At 35.0% G+C, this 17383-nt stretch overlaps 2 protein-coding genes across 6 annotated transcripts in view; one reads left to right on the top strand and one right to left on the bottom strand.

The window, feature by feature from the left end:
- LOC145690431 (uncharacterized) overlaps window positions 1-12396 on the top strand; it is a 42114-nt gene extending 29718 nt beyond the window's left edge. For all 4 annotated transcript variants that reach the window (XM_081765303.1, XM_081765300.1, XM_081765302.1 and 1 more), the window contains one exon: window positions 915-12396. In XM_081765303.1, coding sequence (XP_081621429.1) covers window positions 977-2104 — 1128 coding nt within the window. In that variant the 5' untranslated portion in view covers window positions 915-976 and the 3' untranslated portion in view covers window positions 2105-12396. The remainder of the gene's footprint in view (window positions 1-914) is intronic.
- Window positions 1-17383, bottom strand: part of LOC145690430 (S-phase kinase-associated protein 2-like) — a 211071-nt gene that overhangs the window by 114484 nt on the left and 79204 nt on the right. For both annotated transcript variants that reach the window (XR_014132213.1, XR_014132212.1), the window contains exon 4: window positions 8053-8221. The gene's annotated coding sequence lies outside the window, so the exon portion shown is untranslated. The remainder of the gene's footprint in view (window positions 1-8052; window positions 8222-17383) is intronic.

The raw sequence follows: 17383 nt of genomic DNA, 5'->3' as shown, positions 1-17383 counted from the left end.
TTTTTAATTAATGAATAAAACTTAAGTTCTAATACCATGCCAAAAGTATATCTTTTTATTTATGTATTTTTTAATGTAAGAGCCGGAAAAGTTCAGTGTTCAATATGTACAGTTTTTTTTTTTTTTTTTTTTTTTTTTTTAAATCAAAGGATTATGAATAAACAGTAACGTTAGGTGTAAAAGGAAATTCTATTTTAGATGCACAGAAATGGCGGAATATGAGACTTACATTATTCTGCTAAATATTATCGTGTGCAGGTCACAATTATGATAAATTTATGTACATAAAATAAATGACAAATTAGTACTAACATTAAACATGTTTTATAGTCTACGCTAAATGCCAGCATGTTTCTATGCAGAAAAAATGTATTAGTAAACGAATAAAAGCACATTTTCTTTACTTTCACTTCAAAGAAATCATTTCAGAACTTGATTTAACTATTTTATTTAAAAAAATCGAATGATTTAAATCAAATAACCTTGACTTAACTTTTTTTTTTTTTAAACGCTTCACCAGATGAGCAGAGAAATACAGAAAATGAACATCTCAAAATAATAATAATAATTGTTCCTGTGAGAAGTTTCCAGTTGCGAAGTATACTGATACCTACCTCCCCTAGCCATCATTTCAGGAAGGAATGTCAATATGGTGCCCAGCTGCACACTTCCTAGTTAGCACTTATTTTTCTAATTCATTTTTTTCTTTTTTGCCTACTACTTTTCTCCCTTATCTTTGATAAAATATTTAACGAAAGAGCTTATAGTTTACTTCCTTTTGTGTTATGTGATAGTGTTGTTTTCATTATTTCCTGATAAATTATTTGTTTTCCGTGAACACTTCGAAATGTTTTTGTCCAATCACATGCGCACTATATGTAAAAAGTCGTTTTTTTTTCTCTCTCTCTCTATAGATACGAGGTAATACCAACTATATTCTCATGAAGTTCAACTGTTGAATATACGGATACTTAAAATGCCTGATACCGAAGGAAGTACTGAAGCAGAATTGAAAATATCGATTAAAATAGAACAAGAAGAAGATATAGTAGAAGAGGAAGATGTGTCGATCGTCAAGGACTGTGAAACAGAACAGAACATATCGTTTGGAATAGAAGGTAAAGAAAATGTGTCGAGCGTTGAGGATTGTGAAGTGGAACATATAAATATAAAAATAGAACCTTCTGACTTCTACGACGAGTCCTACGTTGATAACACTAATGAGGTTGAGGAAACCGTTAAAAATAATGCAACACTTCCATATATATGCAATCTTTGTGGGCGAGGGTTCAGCAAAATAGCTAATTATTTGCGACATAAGCAACATGCAGGTGCATGCTCCTGTTACTGTGATGTTTGTGGTCGGTATTTCTCTTGTCGAGCTGTTCTGTTACGACATCGAAAGACACACACCGTGGGATATTTACATGGCTGTGAGATTTGTGGTAAGACATTCCTTATGAAAAGTTACCTTCGCAGACACAAGGCAACCCATTTGGATGGACGCCCATTTGCATGCAAAATTTGCGGCAAAACTTTCCGTCACGACACTAATCTCCACCGACACTTAAAGACACACACTGACCAGACACATGTATGCCCAGTGTGTGGGAAGAATTTCATGTACAAACAAACACTAGTTGTACATTTAAGAATTCATACTCAAGAACGACTCTATGCATGCGAACTGTGTGGGAAAACATTGACCCAGACAGGCTCACTGAGTAGACACATGCAGATTCATAGAAATGACCGACCGTTTGTCTGTGAAGTCTGCGGCAAATCTTTCATTGATAATCAGCATCTTTTGAGGCATAAGAGAATGCATACTGGCGATCGGCCGTACTCGTGTCACATCTGTGGAAAATTGTATCGCTATGACACAAATTTATATGAACATATGCGCACGCATAATGAAGAGGAGATTTTTTCGTGTAATGTTTGTGAAAAATCTTTCCGGAGGAAGAATATTCTTCGTGAGCATATGAAAACTCATATCCAGGAACTGAATTATCCTTGTCTTATCTGTGGAAAATCATATACGAATAAAAGAAATCTGAAAAGACACTTAAGAGAAGTGCATAAGAATGATAAGATAGAGTAATGCATCATACCTGATAACGGTTTCACATTACCACCAGCTTTTGTCGTAGCATGTAACATCTTGTGTTAACTTTAAACCTTTTCGAAGTCAGTGTAACCTGTTATTGTGTTCATTTGTATTTTATAGGATTAAGCTCGAGCTACTACATAATTCATGCTATACAATGTTAAATAATCCAGGTACTGCATACAACAGTAAAACAGTTGTTCCGTATCTTCGACTAACAAACATGATTGATAGGTCATCTTCATGAAGATATTGTTTAGTTTAGCGCTTCTTCTTCCGAGATCGCAAATTAGATTTTCAAATTTGAGACTTTCGCACATAACATAAGTATCAGATATTTATGTTGCCTTAATGCAGAATATTGGATACGTGCGTTGAAATTGTTAACTTCAGCAAAGCCATTGCGGTGAATGATCATGCGAGTAAATCATCATACCATTAATAAATTATTTGTACACTTTCATGAAGGGATAGCTCGAAAGAGAAAGTGCTAACTCAACTTGCGAAATTCAGCAATAAGTCGTAGTGTTACAAAGACTTATGCTGATGATTTCTCTAGGAAGCAGAAGTAATTTTTAAAGTTGCAAGATGGTCACCTCAGAAAAAAAAAAAGAAGAAGAAAAGAACTTCAATTCTGGAAGAACCTAATTGAAAGGTAATAGGCTACAAAAGATCTCATAATTGTAAGTGTTGACTTCAAAAGTTGAGGAAGTGCTCCTCTGCTTTCAAATGAAGGTTTCATTAGTTACATGACCAGCTTTAAGTATCTAACTTTACTTTTTTTTTAAGGATATGTATATTGTGTAATAATGTAAATATACTTGTATATTATTAATTGATGTTCAATAATGCAATGTGAGAATGTCAAGTTACCTTCAACACTTAAAAGCATATTCAATAGAAATCAGATACTCTAGTATATCAAATTAACAGTACTTGAAGCAGTGATACATTTTTCAGGTCAAATTGAAACTAGTAATTGTATAGGAATAGCATTTAAGGCTCTTAATATTAAAATCCATAGCTTAAATAGAAATGAATAAGTTTCTTTTATAAGGAAAAACACACTTACTGTGAACGTTCACAGTTTGAGAAGTAAAATGTTGCGGTACAAGACAGGAAACTAAACTACTTATTTGTATATGTTTCCTTTTCATTTCAAGTGTCAGATTCCTCATTTAATGAAGCTGAAAACAATTATGTTATTAATGTTATTGATTCTGTGCAGATAATACTAATAGATGTAACAGTTAGAGTTTTTAGAAGTATTTATTTAGCCAATGTAAAATTTATCAAATTCTGGTTTTATTACATTTACTGAAATTGTTAAATCACTTTACATAGTGCTGTAAGGTATGTGAATGAACTCTACATAGTCTTGTGCATTTACATGTTTTGTATGTTCAGCGAAACTACCGTGTAAAGTTGACGTTGGTGTTTCGTTTGATTTATTAAGTAATTAAAATGTATAAATACATTTCTGTAAGGAGGATTACAGCTCGTTGACTTTTGATGTGCTGTACAACAGCTTTAATCTTTTTCTGTTTCTTGCTCCAAAGTATGTTTCGTATAAATGTTAACCTTCTTAGTTCGAATCTGAAGCTAGATTTGCTGTATTCACCCACAGTTTTCCTAAAACATTGAAATCCCGAAACGTGTTTTGCAGCTTGAAATGTATTATCATAATCCTTACAATTCTTACAGATTAATTTATATTGTGTTATATTTCTCTGGTTTACATAAAATCGAAATAGAACGGTGATAATGTTAGTTACACATTTAAAAATACTAAAATGTCACTAAATACAGCAAAAATAACAATTGTTATGAAATGCTAGGAAAAAAGGGGAAACTGTTGTATACATCTCTTCATCAATGTTCACTGTAATTTTTCTTCAAAGTGCTACTACATAATGAAACAGTAGCGAACATCATTCGAATCTAAGTGAAAGCTTTTGACATCAATTGCCTTCTGTAGGCACTGAAGTGTTCTTTTTTAAGTTCCGGCAGTAGCCTGCTAATAGTGGTAATGTCGATTCACCCTGGTAACTTTCCTCCGATGTAGATATTTTCTTGTGAAAGCGTTTACCATGTTCATAGCTGACTCTTACATGCTGAAGAAATCAAAATGACTGTGAAAAGAGTGAATTTTAAAACTGGTTGGGGTCTTTGTGGTTTCCCAGGAAGTTTCTTGCGACTAATTTACAACAATGTCGAGTTTACTTTATTTCTCTTATTAGAAGACTGTCGAACTGAAGATCCTTCATTGACAACCGATGAAAATATCTTTAATTGCGGAGCACCGATTTTTCGGAATTTTTGTTCCAGGTATTTGCATGTTCCACTCCCCTTGTCCAGTCCCTTCACAGAGTTCTTCACAGATCTTATAGAAAGCGGTGGTAGAATTATATTCTGTGGTTCTACTAGAGGTTCCTCAGATTGTTCTTTTCTCCGAGAGAAGTTTCAGTCGAGATCAGTCTTTTACAATATAGTGACTGTGTCACGGCTATCAGGGATCAGCAGAATTTTGTGTGCCCAATTTGCAAGCCAATGAGAAGAGCAATGGCCTTGAAATTAGCAGATATTTTCCAGTTGTATTTATTGTATTCAGTATTTTGAAGAAGAAGTATTGCTACGTGGGTCTTTTTAGTGTCAGACGTAACCAGTTTTTATATGAAGAACTGTTTTCAGACATGTCTTTGACAAATCGATGAAAAGACACCATTCATTTGAATTGTATGTCCAAATACTTCCATCAGACTAGCAATATCTGCCAGTAAACAGAATGAAAAGTTACCAATATTTGAGAATTTCGTAGTTCCTTTCTCGCGTTTTCTATATACGGAAGTCTTTACACTTTTCCTCAACTTTATATCAGACTTTGCAGCATTCTTTGTACTTGAGGTCTTTGATGATGATATTTTCAATTAATGTATATATTTTTTATTTTATTTATTTTTGTGTTAGATCTTGCTCTACTGTGGAAAAGAAAATCTTTGATTAGTGATGACCTGCAGAAAAAGAAGAGGTCTTAAGGAAAGGAATAAAAGAAATTGTTAACATTAATTTTCAAAATAATAAACAAGGGGGGAAAAGTATGCTTGAAAAGAAAAATAAGACATTTTGTTCTTTAAAAGAAAGAAGAAGTATTTAATATGCATATTTTGGAATTTTGTAGGGCAAGTCTTAATTGCTACGAAAAACAATGTGATTGTTCATTCAAATTTAATGAAATTTCGCAATTTAAATGGAAATACTTAATGTTATTTGTTGGAAATTATAAGTGTACTGTTAAATAACAAACGAAGGAAAGTATTCATCATCCTATTAAGAAAAGTGTAATGTATTCATGATTCTTTTTTTCTTCCTTTCATATAACTGTGAAATTTAGCCATATCTATATATGTATATAAAGAAAGTATTGTCGATTTCGAAGTGAAATCATACTAAACATTTGCATTGCAACAAAGGAAAAAGTATAACATGTATTAGTTCACTCTATTTAATTCTAATTTGTAATTCACTAAATATCTCAATTAAGTATAGAAATATAAGATTGCGGTTGTACTGTAAGCAGATAAAACTAAGAAAGTTAATAGAAACTGGCAATTAAGAGCGAATCTTCGATAATAATGATGGAACCGAGAATGTATATAAGTTCAAACACTTTGTAAAGATCAAGTATAAACTGGTAACTGTTGTCACAGATTCAATAGTAAAAATCCCATAATGCTTATAGCATGACCTTAATGCAAATAGTGTAATGATAATCGGACATGAATTATTCCAAAACATCTCTGTAGTTTTTTATGTATTTATTTATTTATTTATTTAAAAGAACACATGGTGTATAAATTTACTAAGTATCAAATGTGCACATTATTTGAAAATGAATATATGTAGCACGATGTCTTATACAGTATGTTCAGATGATATTGACTGTTTTGATATATTAGACAAAATTGACTATTTTGTATATATATTAGATTAGTCCAAATAAATTTCCGTTTTGATGTCTAATATGAAACTCACCTCAACATGGAGAATACGTAATTGCGAGGTTTTGTTAGGAATTCAAATTGGGACATTATGCACAACATGCTGCCAAAAAGTACATTTGGTCCAGTAATTGCGATTGAACGCACCATTCGCCGTTGGTTTGTCAAATTTCACAAAGCATTGCAAAATGTGTCCTGTGGGCACCGACCAACATCATGTTTGGATGAACTCCTCAGAAATACTATAGAAACAGATCCTTGAAAAAAATCTGTGCCATTGCAGACGAGTGTCGTTCGGCGGTTCCTTGCAATCAGCAAGTGAAAATTTGGACTAATGGATGCCAAATGAGTTTACACCAGCCAAAAGAAATCTCCGTCTAGAGGTATACTGTTCTCTGAATGTGAGTAATACGCTGGAAAGTTTCCTACATCGTTTTTTTCACTTCAGATGAGGGATGGATCTGCTATAAAAATCGCAAACGGTTAGGATCATGTTGGGTCGTGACCAACGTCCAGAGAGGTTTCCTAAGTAACCTCTTCATCCACGGAAGGTGTTTCTGCGTATATGGTGGTCTATGGTAGAAGTGATCTATTATGTCTTTCTCAGACAAGGTGAAACCATCAATTCAGATCGTTGTAGTGCCGAACTTAATGAACTGCACCACAAATATGTCCGCAAGGATGTAGCAGTGGCCAACAGATATCGTGTCCTTATGTTGCATGATACTGCGCGCCCACATGTTATTCAAAGGATGATCCAGGCTCTCCAAGAGTTGTTGGATCAAAAGATCCAATATATTTCAATCAAAAGTTTTTTGTACGCCTTATATCTGGAGAACTACACGTAGTGTAGCCAAACCCCAAAGTATCACTTAACTCAGTATGATGTGCTTATTCCGTAGAAAATACGAAAACTCGATTTAGGGGCTGTTCAAAAATTTTGTGGTCCCTGATCCAAAAACTAATTATTGGCCAAGATCGCAATTTTTTTTTTGACCATCCCTAAAACTTTTGATTGTAGTATGAAACCCTTGTCCACCCGCGGTATTCCTCCGATATCTCTCCCATTGACTAGTACCTTTTCCAGCATCTCAGTCCCTGCTTGAAAAGGAAAACGATGCAACATTCTGTTAAAGTCTTATTCGCATCGCAGACTTCAGACTTCTTTCGGCTCGAAATCCAATCATTGCCTGAGCCATGGCAAAAGTGTATATTGCAGACGGCGACTCATACTCATTTGATTAACCAGGTATTACGGTTCTAATTTCTTTGGTCTTTGGAATTGACGCTCTTGGGCGGACATTTCATTCGCAACAACTTAATATATAATTAAATAGCTTTTCATATGATTGTTTTGTGAAGTTCTGTATCAGCATTAGTAGATGTTTATTTTGTTTTGGAGCAATATCATGCGCTTACAGTACAATAAATTATACAGAAGCCATAATTAAATTTCGAATGAAATTTAGATGCTGTATATCACAAAAAATGACATTTAATATTTAAATTTTTAAAAAATAGTTTTAAATTTGTTATTTTAATGCTAGATGCACGTAAGGGAATTTTTATTTTTCATAAATTAAATCAATGCGTTTCCGTCTTAACTTTAACATCTCACGATTATGCACCGAAGTTACGTGAGACAATAATAATGAGAAGAATGATGAAATGAAGAAAATTGTAGGAAACGGGAGAACTCCAAGAAACCCCACGCATACGGTGATTGTCCATCACGAAGTCCACTTAGCGGAAAATAATAATAATGATAAGGCGATTGGATAAGTCATTCATTGAAAGTATTGGGATTCAGAATCTCATCAAAGTTTAGTGACAAAAAAGAAAGACATATAAACTTCTACAGCGCTACTAAAAAAATATTTTTGCTAGTAATTATCCACATAACTAGCGAGGCATGTGTCAACTGACAAGTCAAAACACACTCACCAAACTTGAAACCTCTTTTCTGCCGCTTCAACCTGAGATTCCTGGTCAAAAGTCCCTGTTCCCCATGATAGCTGCGCTTACATTCTCTAAGATTACTTCCATCGGAGTTGGAAAAGTGACAAAATTGCGACGATGCTCTTTGAAATCGGGAATTCTGGGAAATAGGGCTCTGAAAAATGTAAGCAGACAATTCCTAACTATACAGGTGGAAATTCAAGTTTTACAGTAGCGAAGTTAAAATTAGTATTTTTCATATAAGAAACTAAGACAAAATCACTTGTTGTCATGACAGTTCATTGTTATGAGTATCTTGAATTTAAATTAAAATCTTAAATGCGAAACTAGAATTTTGTCAGCGATCTATTTGTAATATCATATCAATATGCTTTATCTCCCATGCTTTCGCATAATAATTGAATTATAGTATAATGTACCGTGTCTTAGGACGATGTCCGAAAAAAGCTTCTAGTTCTAAATTAGCCGGGCCATTAAGACATGTGTAGGGTGGTCAGTTTTTTCCTGTGATCGAAAAGAGCACATGGAAAACTACAGGTGTAAAGTTACAGTGAAGCGATAGATTCAAGATTAAAATACATACAAGAACGAACCAAGTATAGTTTCAGTACATAGATATTGATTTCCACACTTCATTTGTATTCGTCCGTTGTAAGGCACTATGGATTTTCATAATGTTAAGAATTAATAGAATATGTCAGATGATGATTTCCAATGTTATTTGTATGATATTACATAAGCTTCTGCACATGTGAAAATTTCAATCAAACTTCAAAATAAAACCCATTAAATTACATTTTTGGATCCGAAAAATTCAATGAAGTCTCAACATAATTTGACCGTTGAAGTTGCATTGCAGTTATCATTCTAACAATACAACTTGTGTATTCCTTTTGAAAATATTTACTTTTGCTTTAAACTTGGCACATGAGCAAGGTCAGTTTGTTCTTTGCTTCTCTGAGAATTGATAGAAGATTGTCTTTTGAGATGTTCGTAACGAATTTCGTTGTTCTGCAGAATATATTTGTTCAGTTTAAAATGTCTTTTATGTATGTCTCATGCAGTTTTAGGGTTAAAGTAAGTTCCAAATAGGTAATAACATTGGAATAAACATGACAAAATTAGCAATTTTGAAACTATAATACATATTAACTTAAGAATTTTACAGTCTGTTAACTAGTTTATCAATCAAAATGTGCAATGAAATTATGGTAATAATGCTATATTTATCAAGAAGAAATAATTATATGAATACTCTTGGATTTTTCATTGTTTATATATCATATGTTCTAATTTGGATATTTTTAGTAATTTAAGTGTATCACATGACTTGTGTAGTGAAAAATCCGATGTTTTTTTTTTTTCTGTGAACAGAAATTATATCAACTTTTTTGTTTCAGTTGGTTTCCAATATTGTGTTTTTGGATTAGCCCCTATGCTGGGACACTATATTATTACTTCAGTGTGGTAGATAAATCTCAAAATGTAATTACGCTGAATAGTGAGTGAATCTTGATGTAAATGAATACTTATTCAAAATCTTACGATGTGAAATGAAATTTTAGATTCCTTGCGTTGTAGGGTAAAGAGTGGGTGATCAATAAAAGTGAATTGATAAAATTAAAATGTGGGAGAACCCATGGACACTCCCACATTACACTCTGATAGCCTGGGATCAAACCAGGAACATCGTGCACCAAGTATTAGGAAGTGTGTACTCGTATCGCAGGAAGTAAGATTTTCCATAGGTCAATAACATGTTGGAGATTTAAGGAGAATGACTACATCTACTCAAATTGGCAGCTTCTAATGGGAATACATGTTTTTCTTAGGAATGTTTTCAAGATCTGTTCAAAATACCCAATGTTCAAATACTGTAATCCGCCATTTCAAATGTTGCCACAAGGTCTTGGCTAAATCTATCGTGAACGAAACATCTGCTATTTTCCAGAAAATCATGGGATTGAAAGACATTGTAAGTAACAACAACATTGGCCTTTTCCTTCCACTGTACAGTACCTTCCCTTGTAGTGGACATAGCAACAAGTATATGCATGTGTGTGGGAGAGGGGTCAATGGAAGTCCAGAAACAATCTTGACGTTTCAAAACTTGAGAACTTTTAGATGTGTTGTAAGGAAATTTATTGTGTATTAACCCTCTACACACTTGTAATTCTAATGGGTATTCATTTACATTCTATCTTTATTTGTAAGATCTTGTGTCTAATATGTTCAACTAATACTACAGAGGGTTGGTCCACATTTATGGAAACGAATTTGTGTCCCCTACGCTAAGACGTAAAGCCGTATTTCCACCAGCTGTTGTACTGAATGTGACGACCCTGACTATAAACTATAGCCCGACACCGAAATTTCCATTGGAGTAGGCTTCTGTTCAGAGGAATCTGATCAAGTTTGGACCACTCCTTTTTGCCACAAGTCAGTCAGTGTGCGTGGGCGACGTAAGGAAATCTCTCGCTTCAAACACCCGAAAGCACAAAAGTCCATTGGTGCAGCGTCGGGAGACTTGACAGGGATGTCTGAATATGGGATAGCATGAATTCCAGTTTCACGCGCTTTGCGGGCCATGTATGCCACAGTTGTTCGAGATGTGTGGCTGGCTGCTTTGTCTTGATGAATGAAGACTTTCGACACCTCAGCACCATACACGGACGGAATATGCTGCCGGTATAATGGTTCGTGTCGTTGATAGTATGCTGCGTTAATTTTCACATTTCGTGCAACTCTATGCAGGAGAAGTTTTCCTTTATGGCAAAAACCTGCAACCACCATGAAGCTTTCGCGGCACGTGCGGGCCCAATTGGCGTGGTCCTTGGCATCCTTGGGATGTTAGTAAATGGCTCGAACCCGCTTGGAGTTTGAGAAATAGATCCAGGCCTCGTCTAACGTGACCACATATTTTCATTTGTCACTCGCTAAATACCGTTCATAGAACCGTTTGCAATGGACCCTGCGTTCCCGGACGTGTTTGGCTGTGTGTGTGTGAACACGTGGCTTATGCTTCACTTGCAGGCGTAAATCCTGGCTGATTATTCTCTGCACAGTTGATTTGGATCTTTTAACACTCCTGGCAATGTCTCGTTGTGGCAGCGGATTCTCCTGGGTCACAAATTTCTGCACACTTGTCGAACCACATCCATTTTACGTTTGGGACGGGGGTGTAGTTTTCGTGCCACTGTGCGCACACCCGCTTCCTCTGGCTGTGCATATTTGTTGCGTTTGAGTACATTGACAATACCCTTATTGGAAATAGTGAAACCCTTGGACGAACACTGTTTCACTGTAGCTGTATCTGATGTCGACAAGAACGGTGATGTACCCCTCTCAGAATGGGGTCACTTTTGAAGGCATTTTACACTCGGAGCACTTCACTTCCTGCTACCGAATTCTCCACACAACTGGTTTCTGATTGCTCTGCTGTGCTTACTGTTTGTGCGATTGTAGCGCCCTTGGCGGACGTTCCACTTCGTTTCCATAAATGTGGACCGACCTTCTGTAGTTATTACTTTGAAGTTACAGCGAGCGGAAAAGTGATAGAAATAAATATTTATTCATACATTGGAAATAAAGGAAACTACAGCAGTATAATTTCACACATAATAGATGACTAGGATTCGAACAAATTATTGAGAATAAGTAAACCTTTTGAGTATTAAAATGTTATTTTAACCCTTAACCTGAGGCATATTTTTGTTTTGATACAACTTTCGATGTAGAGTATTTTTTATCCAGTCTGTAATATGGATATTTCGAAGTCTGAAGTATTTCTGTAAAATTAATTTTTAACAAAACTGTGATCTTTAAATTTTATAAGCGTAAGAAAATAATCTGGGAAAGAAAGACTTCTACAACAGTAACAAATATCCAAAACACTATTAATATGAGTCCTTATTAAGGCTGGGGTAGTATCTAATCTTATGTCCTAGATTACAGGTTAAAGCACTCGAGAAGAGAATGTTTATGTACGTTAAATTTAGTGAATGGGCATTTCTATTGTTAGTACCATAAAAGTTTAAGAAAAGAAAAAAGAACCAAAATTTTGTTCAAAAAAATAATTAAAATAACTTAAAAACACAAAATTGGATGATCATATGTACCGGTGATGCAAACAGTGGGTTTCTTTGAAGTAAAGAAAATCAAAAGTGTAACTTGTAAAACTTTTATTTAATTTTAGAGAGAGATTATTTTTGATTGTTGCATTTGTTTCAAACACTTTATTTCCCTGATTACCTTGATGTTGATCTTTTTTGTTATTGTTTATAATTTACCATTAAACTTGAATAAATTAATTATTGCTTTTCTAAATAAGTCGATGTGTGCGTTTGATTATTTTTCTTTTTACCTAAATGTTACAAGTATAAAAGGTGTGCCAGTAGGAAGAGAAGTTATATATATATATATATATATATATATATATATATCAGTTTGTCTAAACTGTATTGATTCTTTCGAAGTAAAAATTGAGAATACATTTATTGTAATTTGAAAATAACATTATGAAATCGCATATGCACTATTTTATTCGATGACCTTCTGCCTTTTTCTTTTCAGCAACATCCTAGTCCCGTCGCTACACAATAAAAAGCAAATAAATACAATAAATAAATAAATACAAAAAAAAAACCTACGATATGTGGTTCGAACCCAAAGTTCTTTCGAAACTAACTTAACACCATTCAGAAAGTTCTGCAGAAACTGAAACAAACGATAGTTTGATGGTGCCAAATCCGAGCTATATGGTAGATGCATTAAAACCTCCCAGCCAAGTTCTCTTTAATTTCTGATGCTTCGTAAGATGTATGCAGTCTGGCGTTGTCAGGATGGTATACGGCACCCTTTCTGTTCACCAGTTCTGACCATTTCTTTTGAATTGCTTGGTGTACTCACGGTGTCAACAGTATAGATCCGGATCTTTATCGTTCTGTCTGGCAGCAGCAGATCGTGATGCACGATGCTTTTTCAATCCTATGAAATGCACAGCGTTACCTTCTCGGACGTCAGGTGGGCTTTCTTCTTCTCGCTTCAACGACGGTCTTTTTCGCACATTGTTATTCCACTTTCCGATCCGATCCACTTTCTATCACTCATGATCAACTGCTTCAGAAAAGGCGCGACTTCGTTACGTTTCAGTATAATTACGTAGATAAAATTCGATCGAATACTGTTTTGAGTTAGATCGTATAGCACCCAAACGTTGAGCTTTCTGTAGCCAAATTCCCCAAATGGTTTATCACTTTGGTGATGAATGTTTGGATCATTGGCTATGTCTCATGACTGCTTACATGCCGGTCTTGCTCGACTTTTCCCAGAATACTGTACACTTTTGCTGTAATTGGTCGCCCACTAGGAGAAATAACTTGACATAGAAATTTCAAGAAGAAAAGCGACTGAACCGTCTTCAGGTGCACAAATTTATTTAGGGCCTGGGTAGCATTTGCATCTTTGTCGAAATAAGATGTAAAATGTAGTACAGTTTTGCGGAAAGTTCACTTACCATCACAGACAACACCTTCCATCTGATTCTGAGAATTCTAAGACTTTTTCACATCTAGTAGCTTCAACTGTTAGCTGTCAGATGACGTTAGACCTGTCTCGCTGCGACCCACATGCTGAGATTTCGTATACTAAGCCATCTCGGCATTTTTAGACTACCAAATATATAATTCGTAATTACTTAGTATGAAATTGTAATACACTTCAATTCTCGAGAGAATAGTGTGTAACTCACAAAAGAAAATGGGAAACGGTCTTCAACAAAATCGGCTGTTAGTGTAACGTTAATAAGCATATGAACTAAGGATTCTTCGGTAGAAAATTGAGTTTAAACAGAAATACTTCAATGCAATCTGTCGTTTTGACAATGTCAATCCAGAACAAATAAGTTTTTGATGATGTTCGTTCGATACCAGTTGTGTTGAATCACCAAACGAGTAAATCTACTGCCCATTACATAATACATTTTAATAGTTGTTATTGTGACATACAGGTTCCCCCTAACTCTTTGTGTCTATTAGAGCTCCCTTGTGGCTAAGCGGTTAGCGTACATGTCTGTGGCGTAAGAGATCCGGGTTCGATTCCCGGCGGGAGCGCATGTGGTTCGGATTCCATGATAATCTGTAGGTGCACATCTCTTACTGCTGAAGGGGACGCTAAGCTGAAAATCAAATCAAAATCGTTTTGCATACTCTTTAAAATATCGAATTACATGATGTATTAAGGTGAGTGTAAAGGGGCGTCAATCGTCAATAGTTTTCCACAATACTGTTTACAATATTCCATCCAGACAGAAGACGTAGATTTTAAGACCTAGCCTAAAGACAAACTGAATCCGGATATAATCTCTCTGCACTTTTTAATATTATTTCATTAATTATAGAGACCACTTTATTTTATACTTCCTATACTAAACTAGACATAGCATGAAAAGATTGCACTTTTTTTTTTTGTTATTGATTCAATTTGTCTCTGGACAAATCTTCAACATCTATTTGGACATTGACAGAATTATTATTAACACTATCGCATCATAAACATAACTAAAAAGAATGAGAAGCAATGATATTCGTGTCTATTGGCTTTGACGGCACATTTATACTCAGTTGAGTTGCATCTAATCTTCATCTTATTAGATCCTGGGCACTAGAGTTCTCTTCAAATATTTAAGCCACAACTTTGGGCCAGTATTTAAATCCGAGAATAATATATGGCTAGGACTATATGTTGCTGATAAACGATGGACAAGTTGTACTTATGAAATAATTTGTTTTTTGCATGTCAACTTGACAACTTCAAAATGTTCTAGATGCAAATGCTTCAGTACATGAGAGTTCTAATTGTTGATTGTTCGGTGCCCTATTTTCCACAACAAGCATTTTTCCTTAAATAAGTTATTCGAAAATGTTAATAATTTTATTCAATTTCAAACTGTTCAGAGGTCATGGAAACGTTGAGGAATAATTAAACTAAAACTGTCAATAACAAACACGAACTGCCAGTAGAAAAAAAAAAAAAAAAAAGCGGAGATCATATGCATGTGCTATAACATAGCGAAATGTTAACTTACAGGCTTCTTTTCTGTTTTTAAAAATATCGTTATGAGTAGAAACTACTAAATTTCCGCAGCAAGTTGGAAACTCAGTGTTTAGTTTACAAAAGCAGGAAGAGCTGTTAGGAAGAAAAGACACCAGAAGTCAGTCTGATCTAATTACCTACGACAATGGTTAATTTTTACAATATGCATATAGAAATTAGACGTAACATTGGTTTGTTTGAGAGATGATGTGAATATAATCAAAACAGCTAAGGAGTGGATGTTATATAAAATATATTAAACGGATATATAAAAGTGGTGCTTGAAAAATCAGAAAACAAAAAAAAAAAAAAAAAAAAAGTTTAAGAACAATTAAAAGTTCAGTGTAATTGACCTCACAACAAGCATCTCCCCCAACTGCGAGAGGGCAACCTACGACAGAAAATCTACATTATTAGTGTTGAACAGAAAAAAATATTGTGCAAAGATGAGACATATACCAATCGATAGATCTCATAAAGCCGAATAAAATGTCTAAAACCTCATGCGTAATTTTCGAGAGAAACTAATTTCTTTCTAAAATTAAAAATTGATGCACCATAACCATGCCACTATTAACCCTTAGAAACTGGGAGACGTCATATAACACAGAAAATAAAATCGCACGGTACGGTTGACGTCATATGACGTTCCGTCATGTGGTTCCTTCATACTCGCGTTTCTGCATTTGAGAACCGCTGGTTTCTGATTAGTTTCGTAGAAAAAATATTCTTCATGTTTCGAAACACTCATGCCTAAAGATAAGCGTCAATAATCAATTTACGGCTCCACATAATAATAATAAAAAAAGGCTTGTTATTACTTTTTAAAAATTAACACGCAGCACAGTGGTTCAGGACAACCAAAAAGCTGGTCAAAACCCAATTTTTGAAAATTGCATTAGAAGGACATTGGTTTGTGTATGGGTTACGAAATATCCATAGTGTATTATATACAAATAATGAACACGAGTAACATGTAACGTGTGAGTTAGAAAGGGTGAAAGTTAACCATTGTGGGCATATCTGTGAAATAACTGCCAAGTAGAGTTTTTGTCATTGAAGTTCATGGCTTGGTATCTGAGAATATGTGCTTACAAGAAACATTTGTTGTATATGGTACCAACATACCTCTCAAGTACTGCAACTGTCCAAAGTGGCTATGCACTATCTTCCATATCTACGTTTCCTCGAACAAAATTTGTTAATGTGACAAAATTAATTTGCTTTAGCAAAAGGTTCACCAAACTACAGAGATTTAGTATAGTGCCCAGCGTTCCCCAGCAGAATTATTGAAATGGCCTAAAAGAATAATCCATGATGAACTGTTTTTCAGGAAGTTTAGGTGCGAATTCGTGAAATAGGTGTTTCTTTGTGATTGTGTGTGGTGACAGGACACTGAAATTAATAATTCCTACTTTTTTCTTGCAGGACATCTATAGTTCACAATGATGCTAAGACGCATCCAGCTCAATGAGAAAATGAGAGAAATGTAAGGACGTTGTCAAAGGTAACAAACACAAATGTCCAGACCGGGGTTTTGACGTAATTGGACCTTGGTGATCACCCAGCCCACGTTAGTGAAGACATTCGACGAATTGTTTCCAGGTTTTGCAGCCAAGTGTACCAAAAACTGTATACGAGTGGCAGAAATCATGACATTTCCTAAAGACACATACAGAATGGTTTGATAAAGAATTGACATTTAAATTCCGGAGACAGATGGAACATCGATCAAATCCTGGCGGTTGTCCATCGAAGGATTTCAGAGAATCTATTGACCGAACTAAACGGAGGAAAGCGGAAGATTTACGTACATCTGCAAGTACGTCGGAACTGGCTTTTGCTGCCAAAATGAGGCTTCGCGTATCAGAACAACAAGATGCAGAAAAATTACTTCGTGAGGTGACAGAAACAACTTCGACTAGAGTTCGTAAGATGAGACAAGCGTTTATGAGCCCAAATGACCAGAGCATTTTACTCCAACCGTGCACCAAAGAAGAGGCCGCTTGTATTGCTTCTCGATCGTAAGTTAACCAAAAGCCAATACAACTGTCTACGTCTTGGTGTCAAAACACGCAACGCAGACATTTATCCAAGTTATCACCAATTACTCAAGGCTAAGAAAATTGTTACCCGTCAGATGAGAGTATTACTGTTTCAGATGTCAGTACAGAAATTAAATCGCAAACTTTATTGTAGAAAAACGTTGAACGAGTCCAGTGCA

Source organism: Thermobia domestica, chromosome 7, assembly GCF_964235325.1.
Source record: "Thermobia domestica chromosome 7, izTheDome1.hap1.1, whole genome shotgun sequence".
Taxonomy (NCBI): Eukaryota; Metazoa; Arthropoda; class Insecta; order Zygentoma; family Lepismatidae; genus Thermobia; species Thermobia domestica.
The sequence above is the reverse complement of the archived record's forward strand: the minus strand, read 5'-3'. Positions and strand labels throughout refer to the sequence as shown.